The sequence below is a fragment of the Primulina tabacum genome, chromosome 1 (genome assembly GCF_025594145.1).
Source record: "Primulina tabacum isolate GXHZ01 chromosome 1, ASM2559414v2, whole genome shotgun sequence".
In the NCBI taxonomy this organism is placed as follows: Eukaryota; Viridiplantae; Streptophyta; class Magnoliopsida; order Lamiales; family Gesneriaceae; genus Primulina; species Primulina tabacum.
In genome coordinates this window covers 56,424,292-56,440,514 of record NC_134550.1, presented here as the reverse complement: position 1 = coordinate 56,440,514, position 16,223 = coordinate 56,424,292, and the positions used below count along the sequence as shown (strand labels likewise).

Genomic DNA, 16,223 nt, shown 5'->3' with positions numbered 1-16,223 from the left:
ATAAAGTGTATATATATTCAGTCCATGTCTAGAAAACGTACAATCTCATGACTTTGTCCCAAACGACTTTGTCCGATACAAAATATGATTGCAATCCAAAACATGCAAGACTTGTTTGATATTTGTAGAACATGGTGTACTGCTGTATTCAGGTAATGTTTGCAAATGATTAAAAAAAATAAAAAAAGTAATTATGATCTTTTTTTTATATATAAAATTTGTGAAAGAAACGACGGTAATAATTTTTTAAGCATTTGTAAACATTACATTACTACGCTATGTCATATTTGATTTCAATCTAGGAAAACAAAATTCTCTTTATTTTTTTATATTCCTAGCTATTATTAATTTATTTCATATTAATTATTTATACTTTTCATATTATCAATACTATCATTTCTGTTTTCCTTATTAATTAATATGATCACCATGTAATTGATTTAATTGTTATGTGTATAAATTAATAATTATTTTTTTAAAAAATAAAGTTTCATATATTGTATTAACGATTTTAAAAATACGATATATGGGAAGTTTTGAAAGAAAAAAAAAGGAGGGATGTCACGTTAAAGATTTTCTGGAGCCAAGGATCCAGACCGGCCGGCTCCTCAGCAAAAGCAGTCCAGACCCCGGTTTATCGTGGTCACAATTTTATTTATTTTAGTAAAAGAAAAAGCAAACAATAATAATAACTAGCTATTTTGTAAACGCGGTGCGTATATGTAAAATTTTATTGATAATTATTGAGAGATTAAAGGAAAATTTGATAAATTATCGAGGGACTAAAGTGTTATTTTAATTGTTATAATTAAAAAAAGAAACACAAAAGTGTTTGTTGAAATTAAAAATAAATAAAAATCAAAGTATAATATTGATATCAAGAAAAACCAAATTAAAAGATTCAAAAACAAACCAGAACATTATTTTGTCTAAAAGAGATTCTTAGTAATAATAGAAATAGAAATAACAGATAAATTACTATTTAGTGAGCTGAAGGAATCAGTCGAACCTGTGTGTCGGTTTCCGTTGGAGGAGGATTTTTTGGTTTGGTTTTCGAAGATATATTTTCAAATGGCGCGTATCGTTCTCCTTTTCCTTTTATCATGTGTTATTAAGATTTTCCAGTGAAGTTTTTTTTTTTTATCAAACAGCTTCGGCTCCATTTCCAGTTTGTCGTATTTCTGATTTTGTTTTGAATTACCTGTTGATTTCTAGTCGGTGACGCTTCACACGAATTTGGGCGACATCAAGTGTGAGATCTTCTGCGACGAGGTCCCAAAAACTGCTGAAGTACGTTTGATTCTATCTTTTGAATTGATATACACTCGTGATTACAGTAGTAATTTGTGCTTTCACTAACATTTGGACGACTGTCATGCTTCATTGTCGTCCTGACCCTTTCAAGTTTCAATCATCGTATTACCCTGTGTTTTTCAGTTCACCGACTATGCATTTTCGTGTAATTTGTATTTTGGGTTAAAACTCTGTTGCAGAATTTCTTGGCCCTCTGCGCAAGTGGCTATTATGATACAACAACTTTTCATAGAAATATTAAGGGTTTCATGATCCAAGGTGGTGATCCAACAAATACCGGCAAGGGTGGGACAAGTATATGGGGTAAAAAGTTCAATGATGAGATAAGAGAGTCTCTCAAGGTATGAGTTGTGATTTCTTGCTCCGCCAGTTTATTATATGATGGTGATTTAGTTATATTAATATCTCAATATCCATGCCATGTCTCAGCTATTATGGACATTCATCTCATCCCATTAAGAAATGTTCCCCTTGATTCAGGATATGGACATCAAGTGTTGGAGATACGTCTAGTTCAGTTCAGGTTGGGCAATTGCCCCACCTGATTTTAAAACTCTTCTTAAATTTCTAAAGACCTTCCAAATCCTTTGCATTATATTTATACCCCATCGCAAAAATTATAAAATCAAGTAGAAATTTTTTCCCCTGCGTGCCTTTTTTTTTCGTACGTGATATCTTAGCTGAATGAGGAACTGAAGTCACCAAAAGTACCAAGATTCTTTGATTTAGACTATTATTTCTTGATTACTTATTATATTGGACGTTCAAAATCCTCTCCTCATGGAGCTGATCTTGCTCATTTGAGAGTCATTAACTTTAAGTGGTCTGAACTCTGAAGCGCACATGACACAACTGAATAAACAGAACCCCGTCCCATGTATTTGTTGTTTTGCTGTTGGAATTTAAATTTGACTCTAATGTTAACACTTACTTGATCCAGAGAACTTATATGTTCAGACTCTGGACTGTTTGTGTTATGTATATGGACCTATTTCCTCTCTATTAAGGTCAGTCGGTGCATGTAAACTAATGGGATGAGATTGTGTGTCTTTTTCGGTTAATGAGATCATATCTATGTGGGCACTACATTCACTTCATTTCATCGGGTAAAATCTTGCCACACACAATTTCAAAAAAAAAAAAATGAGTCCTATATATGCATGGACAAATCTTGGCCATTCATTCTATCATGGGGGCAATGCCCACATGGGTAGGATGAAATAAACCGTCTTTTTCTTCATATGATTTATCAGTTCCTTTAATTTGGGAATTTTAATTGGATTTAGAAGATATAGGGGGTAGTTTCTTAGTGTAATTGCCCGCGCATGAGTAATTTGACATAAGTAATCTATTAACTCAATTCCAGTAGGTTGATCTTTCCTAGTCAATTTTTGCCATTCATAAATCATTATTGTGTGCTGATGTAATTAATGACATGAGTAACCTATTAACCCAATTCCAGTAGGTCGATCTTTCCTAATCCATTTTTGCAATTCATAAATCATTCTCTGTGTGCTGATATAATTTGAAGAGCATAAAGTTGATTTTGTTACATGCCCACGGACCTTGATTCTCTTGTTCTTTTGGTTTTCATCCAGCACAATGCTAGAGGTATTTTATCCATGGCTAATAGTGGCCCTAATACAAATGGAAGCCAGTTTTTCATTACATACGCCAAGCAACCTCATCTTAATTGACTATACACCATCTTCGGCAAAGTGATTCATGGTTTTGAAGTTCTTGACATAATGGAAAAGGTATGTTAAAAGGTTTTGACCCCTGTTATGTTGTCTTGTTGACCAATCATATTCAGGGATAATTTAAAATGTAATTCTAAAATATCATTTTTTATTGTTGTGTTATTAAGTTACCATTTTTCCCGGAGCCGTATTTTAATATATAACGAAACATTGTTTTCTTTTTTCCCAGGCTCCAACGGGACCTGGGGATCGACCTCTTATGGAGATCAGGCTTAATCGTGTGACAATACATGCTAATCCACTTGCTGGCTAAGTAAACTGTTCAAATACTATGTGGTCACGGAGGTTGATCTGTTTGGAAATTCACCATATTGGCATTGATTCTCTAGAGTTTGAAGCTGTTAATGGGAACTAAGGAAAACTTAGATCCTTTAAATATTTTTAAGGTTAAATCAATGGAACTTGTGTATTTTTGCCCACGGTTTCATTTTAAAATCCTGAACCGTCACTATATTTCACTTGATAATATATTTTGTGACGATATGTCACTACTAATATACGTCATCTCATATTTAATTACTACTATGATATATTATCGTTTGAATTTTTAACTATACACAACCCCAGCTTATTTCCTCACTAAGTTCCCGAAAACTTAATATATTTCTTTATGTTTATTATAAATTTCATATATATGATATAAGACTTCGAATAAAATGAAAATTTTGACTTATCAAGATCATGACTTTTTCTGTTGAATTTATATATTTGTTATATTTTGTAAAACCGAATATTGTACATGTTTCTGTTACTGTAAATTAAAGTGATAATGTTATGATTCGGATGCCCACATTAGTAATATTAGAATTTATTTAATTTATTGTTTTTGTTTTAAGAACATGTATAATTATAATTGATATTTTTAATATAATAAGATGTTATATCAAATTATTGATAACACACTTCGAAAAGTAATTTATTTGAAATTTATTAATTAAGATTTATTAAAAAAATTTAATTTTTTAATTTATACTTTGTTTCGAGGTTAGAACTTGAAGGTTAGAACTTTGGTTATGTTGTTACGGAACACTGAATCATTTTTTTGGAATATGCAATGGAACTAAGTTGATTTTGACAAGACTTGGAAATCATGTTTTGGAAATAAAGATTTTAATTGGAACTAATGCGGGTCATAAAGTTATTATTCCAAGATTATCATTGACTCATTTTGATATAAGACTTGCTTTCAAATTTAATTTTTTTTTATTGTATCATATGCAATGACGATCAACAAAAGTCAGGAGCAATCTTATCTCATGTATGATTTTTTTTAAAAAACAAGTTTTTAGTCATGGTCATATTGCTGTAACAAGAGTTATAAATCTTAAAAATCTAAGAAATTTGATATGTAATAGTGATAATAACAAAAAAAAAAATTATTGTTGTAACCAGAATTATAAATCTTAAAAATCTAAGAAATTTGATATGTAACAGTGATAATAACAAAAAAAAATTGAACTACAAATGTTGTATTAAATTGGTCGGACCGATTGGGTCGCTATTTAGACATGTCGGTTTGATAGTCATGAAATAAAGGCGTTGGAGCTAGCTAGGTTTTGCTGTCACTGAATGGCCGAGGACAAGAGGTTATCGACTGCCGAGGCCTCTAAGCCGAATTCGACTCCAAATGGTCCAGACCGGCTTGCCAATAGCAGTAACCCTACACAGTACAGAAATCTGAAAACTGCTAAGGAGTTTATATCATCAGTGGCCGCGAGAATCGCCGATCAGCCGCTGCAATGCTTCGCCCCCGAAGTTTGGGGTGTGCTCACTGCCATATCAGAAAAGGCACGCCAGCGCTGCCAGGTTTGCCACTGCTCTTAAAGAATTGGTTTTTGTTGGTTCCTACTTCTTTGGTGGCATTGCAGTTTGCGACTCACTATGTCATGGATACTTGTGAGTTTTCACGCATTTTTGGTCTTGGGTTCTTTTTCGGAATGTGTTATTGTAGAATTATGCAAAGGGCTGTAACTTTGCCTTGCTTACATGGTTGAATGTAGTTAATGAGTTCTTGTTTATGGTTTATTATTGGGGAAAGGAAAAAAACGATATTTGTAGACGACGCCACGGCTTGCTTTTAGCGACGTTATGTAGAAAAGGTGTCAAATTTCCACTCTAGTTGACAGTTTAGTTTAGAAACACGTCATACATATATTAGAACAAAGGAGCTTGATGCTGGGTAAAGGCTGTGAGATTTGGTGAATGTTTCTTTCTTTTTACCACTTTTTTGTTATGCTTTTATTTCCGTTTTGCTAGAACACAGTCTCCATTTGGCTGTTCACCTCAACTGGATAGGCTGTTTTAAAATTCGATGAAGCAGATATTAGAGGAGCTATGTGCTCCTTTCAGGTTTGTGGCATTTTTCAAGATGTTTTTGGGTGAGGCAAACAGTTCTAGAGTTATGACATCGTCTTTGCTTGATGTAGAGAGAAATAAAATATACCATCTCTATGACATAGATGGTATGTTTAGATTATGTGGCTTTAGTTTGTTTTATTACTGCTTCTTATATTGATTGCGGCGATATGCTTGCGTTAGCACCACACTCTTCGTACTTTTGTAGAACTTCTTGCCTCTTGGCTTGCCGATAATTGCATTTTATGATATTGGCTGATGCAAGTATTGGTAACAGGGTCTAAATATGCCTCTGACTTGCGATGAACACTGTATCGGTCGGTTAGTGGATGACACACATTTTCGGATCACTGCACCTGCTGTAAGTGCTAATCATTGCAAGATTTATCGGAAGAAGGTTTCTGCTGCAGATACGAAATTTCCATCGGACAACTGTTTTGTGTTCTTGAAAGATTCTAGGTTATTCTTTCTTTAGCAAAGGGCCATTCGTAGGTTTTGGTGTAGCAAATCTTTTGATATTTTAAATTCTTACACAGCATGAATGGTACATATTTAAATTGGGAGAAATTGAATAAAAGTGGTTCTCAAATGAAGCTGTGCCACGGAGACATAATCTCAATAGCGGTTGCTCCACATCATGGTGCGTGGTGCGATTAGTTCAATTTATTAAATTATGTTATTTTGTTAGATCTTCTCTTGCCTCTTTTTGTTTCGCTTCTAAGCATGGTGGAGTTTAGGTTTTATTTGGTGACTTCTCTATGTTAAATATCTAGTATCTACAATTTGAGATCAAACAATTATATCATTTGGGAACTTCCATTAAATTTACTTACGAACTCTGTTTTCTTGATTTTATGCAGAACATGCTTTTGCATTTGTATTTCGGGAAGTTCAGAAATCCTCTGTTGTAAATGATGGACTACTGAAGAGAAAAGCTGGTAAATTGCTTGAGAATTTCAAGCTGACTTTTTTTAAAAAAAATCCGGGATTATAATTGCAGCCTAAAGATAAGTGCACTATTTGGGGCTTGTGTGCAAGTATACTGGAATCTCTTTCTTTAATTTCTAGTGTGCATGGGCGTGGTGGTATGGAGTTTTTATCTGTATATTGCTTATAGCCTAGTCATTTCTTGAAGAGGAACTTGGTACTGAGAACAAAAGGCTGAAAGGGATTGGCATAGGAGCTTTAGATGGTCCAATATTGCTTGACGATTTTCGGAGCCTTGAAAATTCGAACAAGGTAAATATAGACTTTTAACTTTTCATTACCGTAGTATTACTACATGAACTCCGATGTTTTCATCTTTTCTTTCACCTGTGGCAGCCTTTTTATACTTTTTAAGAGTTGGGTATACATTGTAGGAACTTAGGAAACTTCTGGAAGATGAAGTTGCTTTAAATGGAGCTTTGCGAAGTGAAAACCGTGCATCTACTGAGAAGCATGAATCTGTATGTCTTGCTTTGCTCATTTGTTCTATTCTTTTAAAAAACTTTTTATGATCATATGCCTATATTCTTTAGTTTATGGAATGTAGCCTCGTCATTTAGAATTTATCTATTACTTATCTCTTTGTGAATCATGGTTTCGCGGCTTCAGAATTTATGGTTGAAATTCATTGGAATCTTATTATCTACTTTCATGCCAAGGATTTATGGTGTATAAAGCATGTGAGAATAATTCCTAAAATTATTATTCTGGGATTTAATTGCTATAATTATCGTCATTGGACGTGCAGTTTCCATTGCTGTTGTAATGTTTTTTGATGCATTTGATTGAAAACATGTTGCCTTGATGTTAAGTCAGGTTAAGATTCTTCTTTTCTGTTTCGGCGCATAAATGTTTGTGGCATACCCTGTTAACGTTAAGGCTAAGCTGCTGCTTTACCACTTTTGTGGCATACTCTGTACAGACTTTTCTGTTTCGGCGCATAAATGTTTGTGGCATACCCTGTTAACGTTAAGGCTAAGCTGCTGCTTTACCTCTTTTGTGGCATACTCTGTAGTCTGTACCTCAGCCAACATGATGAATTTGACATTATCAATGAAAATTGTTCCGCATGAACTGATTTATTTTACGTGCTGTGTGTAGTATTTTGATGGTGTTTGCTTGTGATAAGGATCAAACATGCTTTGTTTTTCAGGAAATGAGAGGGTTGCAAGAATCAATATCAAAATCTAATCGGTCTGAATTCAATATGCTGAACCAGCATTTAGAGGCTAAAAAGAAGGAACTGGCAGAACTGAATAGAACATTTGCTGAACAGAGACATGAGATGGAAAACTTTAACAAAAGACTTATTGCATCTAAGCAATCATGTGTTGAAGCCAATGAAATAATTGATAGGTGAGAAATGAAATACAAGTATTCAGGTTCAGGGTTGATGGAAGATACAAACCATTCACAATCATTGTTCTTTAAACTGGTTGCAGCACTTTTCCTCTGGCTTTTAGCTTATGATTTCTGTAAAGTTTTACTTCAATAATAAATTTCTAAGCTTTCTACAGCATCTTATATTATTATTTGCATGAAGCTCAGATGGAGTCAGATTTTCTTGAGATATGGAGGAAACAAAATTTATATGTGTTTGCTTGGTTCAGCCAGAAGGCATCTATGTCAGAACTGAAAACTTTATTAGACGAAGAGCGTGATCAAAGAAGAAGAGAGCGGGAGAAAGCTACTGCAGATTTAAAATTGTCAATCCAAAGAATTCGAGCCGAGACTGCAGAGGAAATAAAAAGAGTGTCAGATGGTGCTCTAATGAGGGAGAAAGAGCAACTGGAAAGGATAAACAAACTTCAGGTAAAGAATGTGGATTTTAATTTAGCTTTAGTTTTCTTTCTAGAAGGGCAGTTAATCATGACTTTTATTCAGGATGCAGAGAAGGAAAGGTGTTCATTGGTAGAGACTTTGAGGTCCAAATTGGTACGTTTACATCTTTCTTCCTGATTTCAGAGTTGTCTTTGCATATAATGTTGATGTGCTCTGTTACTTGCAGGAAGATACACGGCAAAAGCTGGTAGACTCTGATAATAAAGTTCGCCAGTTGGAGGGTCAAATTCATGAGGAGCTGCTTGCTTCTGCCCGGAGCACAAAAGTATAGTGGCTTAATTCTATCTGCCGAGATATGCTGCTACCATTTTAAAAATTCCTATATGTTCCATATTCTTGCTTATGCTTTTGGTTTTGAGTTAACAGAGGGTTGAAGAAATTGAACATGACAGAAAAAGGCTAATTAAAGAACTTGATCGCGAAAAGGTAGGATATGCAGTACATTTTCTTTACTGTTTATTAACATTAACAATATGAAGTAAATGCCTGCAATGAAGTTAAGTCATCATTAATCACATTTTAGGTCAAACCGAAGTTTCATGTGTCGAACTGAGATCCTTTCGTGCTTATAGCAGGCAGCTCGGGAAGAAGCTTGGGCAAAGGTGTCTGCACTTGAACTTGAGATTAGTGTTGCTTTACGAGATCTTGATTTTGAAAGGCGCAGACTAAAAGGGGCTAGGGAAAGGATTATGCTCCGGTGAGATAGCAACTACATGAGATGATTAATGAAGGATTCGTTTAAGTTTTAAAAAACTTCAGAACATTAATTGCATGTATAGCTATAAATTTCTTGCATATCTGGCGACAAAATTTAACTGTTTTTAACAGATTTGGGCAGTGGGCATTTTTTCTTTTGCTTAGATGGTTGTTAAATAAATATGGCATGGTTTTTTTGCTTACTGGTATTGACATTTATTGCCGAGTGATCGGCACTTCTTTTTCCATTGAGCACGTTGCTGGTCGTTCATATCAAATAACTTTTTGCAGTGAAACTCAGCTTCGCTCTTTCTATTCTACTACAGAGGAGATATCGGTGTTGTTTGTAAAGCAGCAGGAACAACTCAAGGCAATGCAAAGAACACTCGAAGACGAAGAGAATTACAAGACCACATCTGTTGGTGCTGACCTCAATCCAGAATATATCCATGTGAATCGATCTCTGGCCCAAGACAAGGAGACCTACGAACATAAGATTGTAGCTAAGGTAGGATTAGGTGCATGCCATGTCCATGGCAGAGATCAACTTGAGTCATCAAGTGATGAAGCAAGTACGACAGAAAAGCATGACTGCAATGTCAAAAGCCGTGGTGGTGGTCAGGATACAGAGGAGGTGGAAATCACTAGTGATGAACATAACGTTGGGGGTGGTTTGGGTTCTGATATCAATGGCAATGGCAGAACGCCCGTTTTGGTAGGTGATGCTATTGGAACTGAACAATTCCCTGAAACCGAGGCCGTTGGTACATCACCAATTCTGGAAGGAGATGTTGCTGAAACTGAACAAGTTGTGGAAACTGAAAGCCAATCTCTTCACAGAAGTCTGAAATCCGATTTAAATAAATTTAGCACCTCGGATGATGATGAAATGCTGATAGATGATGAAACAAACTCAGAAGCTCTGAATCAGGCCCAAAACAGAAGGCCTGATCCTTCTCCTCTCTGTCAATCCAACAGTCCTTTGGCCGTACAGAACCCAATGGAAGACACTGAAGGTGGAGGAAGTATCAAAACAGGTGACCTTTTGGCCTCAGAAGTGCTTGGGAGTTGGGCATGCAGCACCGCTCCTTCTGCCCATGGAGAGAACGATTCTCCAAGGAGCAGATACGATGATGGTACTGCGTTGCCTGTGAAGGACTCCAACAGTCTTGTAGCTGAGAGTCAACACATACCATCCTCAAAATCTGATGCTAATGCTTCTGACACTCAAAATCTAATACTATTGTGTGATATGATAGCTATCATTTCTCCCAATTCAAAGGAACAATTTAGCAGCACTGTTATAAGAGATAATCAAGTTGGATGTGATGGAATAGTAAGTTCTTCCGAAACTGAAGATTGTTGTGATAAAGACGAAGATGTGAACGAAGCTGTTGCTGGAGGTGTATCAGATACTGAGACAGTTGGCAGAGACGGAGTAGTGGCGAATGATGAAATGGAAGATGTTAATGACACACAAGAAGATTATGTTGGATAATGAGCATCTCTAGAATCTAGATTAGTTTATATATATTCTCTTTTTGTGCAAATTAGTAGTTTTTTTAACTTTTATTATTTTGTTTTATAGCCGAGGCAAGTAGTCATTGTCGATAATGTGCATATGTTGAAGAAGTTGTTCTATTCTAAGTTGGCATTTTAGAGCAGTTGGGGTTCTGAGTCTGATTTTGTAGGAGGAAGACACGACTTTGAAAATGTTGCATTATCAAACTTCTGGATAATGTTGAGACAAAATAGAAATGCCCTTCTGATATATGTCCATTCGTTTTCTGGAAACAATGATAATATATGATGAAGAATGCTAAGAAAGTTACTGTTATCGACATTTAAAGTTGTTTTTATCACTAGAGGGAGGAAATTCGCTCTTAGATGGTGAAAGAATGAAGAGAGAAGTAAAATTCAAAATGACTTTTTTTTAAATCAAAAAATTAGATGATTTCAATAAATCCACTTAAAGATTGCAATGTCTGAGTTTGAAAACCAAGATAAGTCATGTTTCTTGGAGAAGAGGAAGAATTTCACTTTTTCTTGATTTGGGTTTTGCATCTTTTATGTGATCAAGTTGTCTTGATGTCGAGAACTTGCCAGTCTCTGTATCATTGATCTATCACTCTTTTGGCGCTAGAAGGTACCAGATTGTCAGAACAATGGAGAAAACTTGTTAATTGTTTGGATTTTCCAATAAATAAAACCTTTAAAATATTTATCTGTAATATGTTTTTTTTTTGAAGAGGACTGTTCAAATGACATGATTGATAGAGCAGCCTTTTGGGGGCTTGTTTGTGTTTCACTGATTGTTCCTCAGGACATTAATTAAATCTCTTGCTCCGTATAAAAATTATGTAGATTTTATATTTTCGAAAAAAAAACGTTTTCTTAAATTATGATAAACCTCAAAATTTGATTTAAACTGAGATATAATATATATTTCAATTTTCATATTTAGTATTCTTTTTCTATTCGTTTATCAATTTATATATATATCATAAAATGCATTAACTACTTCTAATAAATTTTCTATCATATTAAAAAACTCATTAAATAAAGATAAAGTGAAAAATTTATTAGTAAAATTTATTTTTTCAATAATTTTCTTAATCTATATTAAGACATACATAAACTTATATATAATAATATACGAGACGGAGAGAATATTTCATATATATATGAGAAATTATGTCAAACTCTTTTGTCAGCCTAATAAATATTTGAGCAAAAATTTATGTGAGACGGTCTCACGAGTTGTATTTTGTGAAACGGATCTCTTATTTGGGTCATCCATGAAAAATTATTATTTTTTATGCTAAAAATATTACTTTTTATTGTGAATATCAGTAGGGTTGACCCGTCTCAGAGATAAAAATTTGTGATATCGTCTCACAAGAGACATACTCAAATATCTGTACGCAGAATGCACCTAAACTATAACACAATGCAGGAATCTTGACGAAATTAAGGAATTTAAGCACGATCTATGATCTCTAAGCCTCATCAACAGATCATTAAAAAAATAAGAAGTTTAAACACAACACATCTTAAAAAATCAATCCATATATTTACACATATCCCCAAGAGAACAGAAAAACCTGGGGGATGTTGAGCAAATATCTCCATACAAACATCATCATTTAGCTGTATGTCTTTCCAAACAAATATCAGGATCGAGATTAATAGTATAACCTTAACACTCTCATTGAGAAAAAAAAAACTAAAATTATTAAAAACGGAAAGATACAAAATAAAAACTCAATTTTGACAATTTACAGTATTATGATGGCAAAGAAACCATACAACATGAAAAATATGATTTAATTAACATTATTAAAATGTTATATAGATGACGTGGGATTGGGAGTAGTAATTACGAAGAATTGTAGATTGGCTGTTAGTTGGAGGTGGCATGGGTTTCGGATGTGGTGGAAGAGGGAGTTAGTTTTGCCTCGAAAAAGAGCCAAGTTCAGAGCAGTGCACGTGTAGTCCAGTACCCAATATTCATGTCTCTGCGCCTCAGTCAACATACAAGAAATCAAGGCATCATGTTAAGCCCACACATCTCTGTCCATTTTTCATTATTACTCTTAACAAACCAACCTCATTTTCATGCACTGCTACTCAAAACATCTTGCCTAGCTACTGCCCACCAAATGCGTACCTTGAAACTTCATATTTCAGAATTTTCATTACGCAGTCAAGAATGATTCACACACACGCACGCACAAAAAAGACTAATTTATAAATATAAACCAATGATTTTTATATATGTATCGAACTTTTTGCTGGATTATTTTATGTCATAAGTGCTGCATATTTAATTATCTCTATCTGTTTAATCTAAAAGATTTGGATGTCATAATTATCCCGAAAGGAGAAGACATGTTTAAGTAGGTTAGTTTTATGAGATGGTTCAATTCTGGATATCGTAGTACTAAAAGGAGAAACTTTAAATAACCAAAAACCAACGAAAAGGAAGAAAAAAAGGAAGACCTTATTGCTTCCGCAGAAAGTGATCGATGAATATGATTGTCAGACAAGTTACCAGAATTCAGTAGGTACTGCAAACAAGAAAATGTGGACAAAGCAATGAAATTCTTGACGAAAACTTTTAGATTTCATGTCTTCCAATATTTCTACTCCCAGCTTGTAATTTGTAAGAATTCACGACTTTGTACATCCCTAGTTCTTCTCAAAAGGCACAAGGGCATGATAATTTTAACCGGTGCATGAAACCAAGACTCGAGAAAAGTACTAATTCTTTAAAAATATCACGAAGACGAGGAGGAACTAATGCGAATTAGATAATTTTCCACAACTAGAGAAATCAAGTCCATAAATTTTAAGAAAATTAACCAGGTTGTTTGATTTCTTGATTGATTTAAAACGGAGGGCGACCTGTTCCCCAGTAAGCTGCTTCGGATGGTAATTGACATGAATTTAAGAAATTTTGAGGCATCCCTTGAAACATAGTTGTGTTGGGATCATTCATCATCTGCTGAGCCACAAGCCCCGGAGATCCCAGTTGCCCGCTTCCCTGCCCTCCCACCGCCGCCTCTTCTTCTTCCAGAGGCAGCCTCTCGTAAGCTGCATTACCAAATGATGCTGCCATTATCACCACCGGCCCGGAAGCCAGAAGTGGCCCAACAACCGTTCCCCCCATGACCTGTCCTTGCCCGCCGGCCAAATATATAGTCAGACCAGATGCGGCGGGCGGAGCTGGAGGTGGGAGAAACGAACCCGAAAGAGAGAGAATTTCGAACCTGCCTTGTAAAGTCACAACCGCACCCGGCGCAGAAGGCTGTCGGAGTGTGACATTCGTAACCGTGCCGTTGCCGCTCAATATACAAACACCTCTCTGCCGCCTTGTGGCGAAGATTGATATACTCTCCTGAATATCAGAGCCGTTGGAAACTTCCATAACATGGGATCTGAGTGCATTTGCACTATCTCTAGTGATTATGATGGGGGGTTTAGGCTTGTTCTTGGAGCCGGAGGGGCGGCCCCGAGGTCTTCTAGTGACCTCGCTTTGATCGCCAGCGAGCTGCGCAACCTCTTTGCCTTCAGAAGTCGGCGTGGTGGTAGCCATGTTGATGGAAGAATTAGTGGTCGGAAAACCATGATTCTCTTCACGGTCTCGCTTCACCATACGGTTTGGGTTCCTGTTTCCGTTTTGTTCATCTTCTGGATCATTCTGGTGATGCTGCTGCTGATATTGGCGGTGATGGTGGAGCTGAAGATCTCTGGCGAGGAACGGCGGTGGTAAAGGGCGGCCTTGAGCTAGCCGATCCATCAGTAGTACCAATTCTCACAAACCTCACAATATCTATAAATTTTCCTTCTTTTTATTTCAAATACACAAAATCTTGACAAAAGTTGGAGGAAATCGACAAAGGGTTAGCTTTTTCTTGGGAAATTAGACAAGAATGAAACTCTATAACTGAGTAACGTCCTTCAGCTCATGAACATGAGCGTAATTATCACAAGTGACCAAGATTTGAGCTGAAAGATCCATCAATAAATATTCGATCTCGTCGTTGAGTTTGTACGTATGTATCGGAAAAGTAAAATTGGTATTTTATTTCTTGGAGAAGATAAGTGAAGTTTGGTTTAGGGTTTGGTCCAAAAGAAGAGAGAGAGAGAGAGAGACAGCGTGCGCTAGGCCGCATGGGGAATGCTGTGCTGCCATTTTTCTCTATCCTGTCTCTTCCCTTCATTATAGATTTCTCAAGAAATATTTTGCGATTTTTCAAAGTTGCTAGCTATTAATATTGGCTTTGAGTGGCCAAAAAAATTTGAATAAAATGATACATATAATGAAACACATGCGGATTCATATCAGTAATTTGATGTAACCAAAAAGCTATATAATTTTAGAAATCTTGAAACAAAATTTGCGAGTCTAGTTAGGTTGGGATTGCAAGCACTGATTGATCTAGCTTAAACTTTTTTCCCTATTAAGAGTTGAAACGTGAACTCAAATTCGAACCAAACTCCGGATGCTTTGGAGACAGCAATTATTGGAATATAAAGATATCTATAAAAGTATATGCAATATATATGTATATATGTATATATATGTATGTATGTATGTATGTTGTGATAATTTAGGTCAACTATCAATAAACTTAACAAAGGACTCATCAGGCCCTCTATAAACTCAAATTGTCAAACCCCAATTAACAGACATAATAATATATTTTTGGTGAGACGGTTTCGGGAATACTTATTTTTGAGACGAGACAACGTTACCTATATTTGTAATAATTTTGATAAAAAAATAATATTTTTTAATGAGTTGTCCAAATAAGATATTTATCTCACAAAATTTTTGGTGTAAGATTAAATGGAGGCATACGCATTCTTAAATGTCAAAATAAGAATTAATATTTATGTATAATGTTTCAAATTAACTAAAAACAAAGTAATAATTGAGTTTGTGGGGTCGATGTATGATCAAATTCAATATAAGACAAGATGGCACATTTAGTCATCTTGTCGAATTATATGATATAAAACGGTGGCGTTTTGTTGTTTAATGTGGGAAGTGAACCTGTTAACCTGGAGATAAAGACACGATAGAGTGGAAATTCAATTAGCATAGTATATGTGGGCCATTAGATTTTTTTTCCCTCTGATGGCACCCACATTGTTGCATCAATGGGTGATTATTAACACACATTAATATTCATGCACAATGTGGTGCATGAATTATTAATCTTGGCTGCCATGTCAGCCAAGAAATTCATCAGAATGAACGACATTATTTCGCAAATAGCGACGGTTTTTCGTAAACCGTCGCAAATTGAAAAACGTCGCTACTTGCGACGGTTTCTCAAAACCTGTCGCTACTTGCGACGGTTTCTCAAAACCCGTCGCTATGTGCGACGCTTTCTCACAAACTCGTAAAATAATCTGCATTTTAGAGAACATTGAATCTGCATTTTTGTGTTGAATCTGCATTTTTGAGAACATTGAATCTGACGGCTAGTTACATTAGTGTTTACATAAATGAAACTCGTAAAATAATCAATAAAACTATTAAATTTTGTTTTTTCATTTTTTAAATAATATTTTAAATAAAAGAGTCCAACATTTTTATCATTTTTTAATAATATTTTAATGAATATTGAAATTAAGTTATTTTTAAAATAATAATACTATTTATTTTTAATAATATTTGTTGTAAAATTTTAACAAAATTAGAAAGATATTGAATTAATTAAAATTAAAAAAAATGAGTAAGTGGACAGTGGGACC

General features: G+C 35.0%; 2 protein-coding genes and 1 pseudogene across 5 annotated transcripts; 2 read left to right on the top strand and 1 right to left on the bottom strand.

The window, feature by feature from the left end:
- The first annotated feature begins 54 nt into the window (after positions 1-54).
- LOC142552642 (peptidyl-prolyl cis-trans isomerase CYP18-1-like) lies at positions 55-3,327 on the top strand (annotated as a pseudogene).
- A 1,215-nt stretch (positions 3,328-4,542) lies between these two features.
- LOC142552615 (uncharacterized) lies at positions 4,543-10,727 on the top strand. Of its 4 annotated transcripts, none has more exons than XM_075662327.1 (13): positions 4,543-4,880; positions 5,707-5,888; positions 5,966-6,069; positions 6,290-6,367; positions 6,565-6,668; positions 6,791-6,877; positions 7,570-7,772; positions 8,027-8,228; positions 8,301-8,351; positions 8,425-8,523; positions 8,625-8,684; positions 8,831-8,955; positions 9,246-10,727. In XM_075662327.1, exons 1-13 carry the CDS (start codon positions 4,644-4,646, stop codon positions 10,450-10,452), a joined length of 2,739 nt encoding a protein of 912 aa, XP_075518442.1. In that variant the 5' UTR covers positions 4,543-4,643; the 3' UTR covers positions 10,453-10,727. The 4 variants fall into 4 exon arrangements, with proteins under 4 accessions (XP_075518442.1, XP_075518458.1, XP_075518451.1 ...); XM_075662336.1 differs by having other exon boundaries at positions 4,544-4,880; positions 8,834-8,955; XM_075662350.1 differs by having other exon boundaries at positions 4,779-4,880; positions 5,638-5,888.
- Positions 10,728-12,276: 1,549 nt separating this feature from the next.
- On the bottom strand, positions 12,277-14,673 carry LOC142552605 (AT-hook motif nuclear-localized protein 22-like). The gene has a single exon (XM_075662315.1). The coding sequence runs from the start codon at positions 14,254-14,256 to the stop codon at positions 13,345-13,347; it is 912 nt and encodes a 303-aa protein (XP_075518430.1). The 5' UTR covers positions 14,257-14,673; the 3' UTR covers positions 12,277-13,344.
- Between the last annotated feature and the right edge of the window lie 1,550 nt (positions 14,674-16,223).

What these genes read in the sequence shown, in the direction of transcription:
- LOC142552605 (XM_075662315.1), bottom strand. Translation starts at nt 14,256, where the DNA reads ATGGATCGGCTAGCTCAAGGCCGCCCTTTACCACCGCCGTTCCTCGCC.
- LOC142552615 (XM_075662327.1), top strand. Translation starts at nt 4,644, where the DNA reads ATGGCCGAGGACAAGAGGTTATCGACTGCCGAGGCCTCTAAGCCGAAT. An exon ending in AGGCACGCCAGCGCTGCCAG is followed by an intron (nt 4,881 to 5,706) that starts GTTTGCCACTGC and finishes TATTGGTAACAG; the next exon opens with GGTCTAAATATGCCTCTGAC. An exon ending in GCCAATGAAATAATTGATAG is followed by an intron (nt 7,773 to 8,026) that starts GTGAGAAATGAA and finishes TGCTTGGTTCAG; the next exon opens with CCAGAAGGCATCTATGTCAG.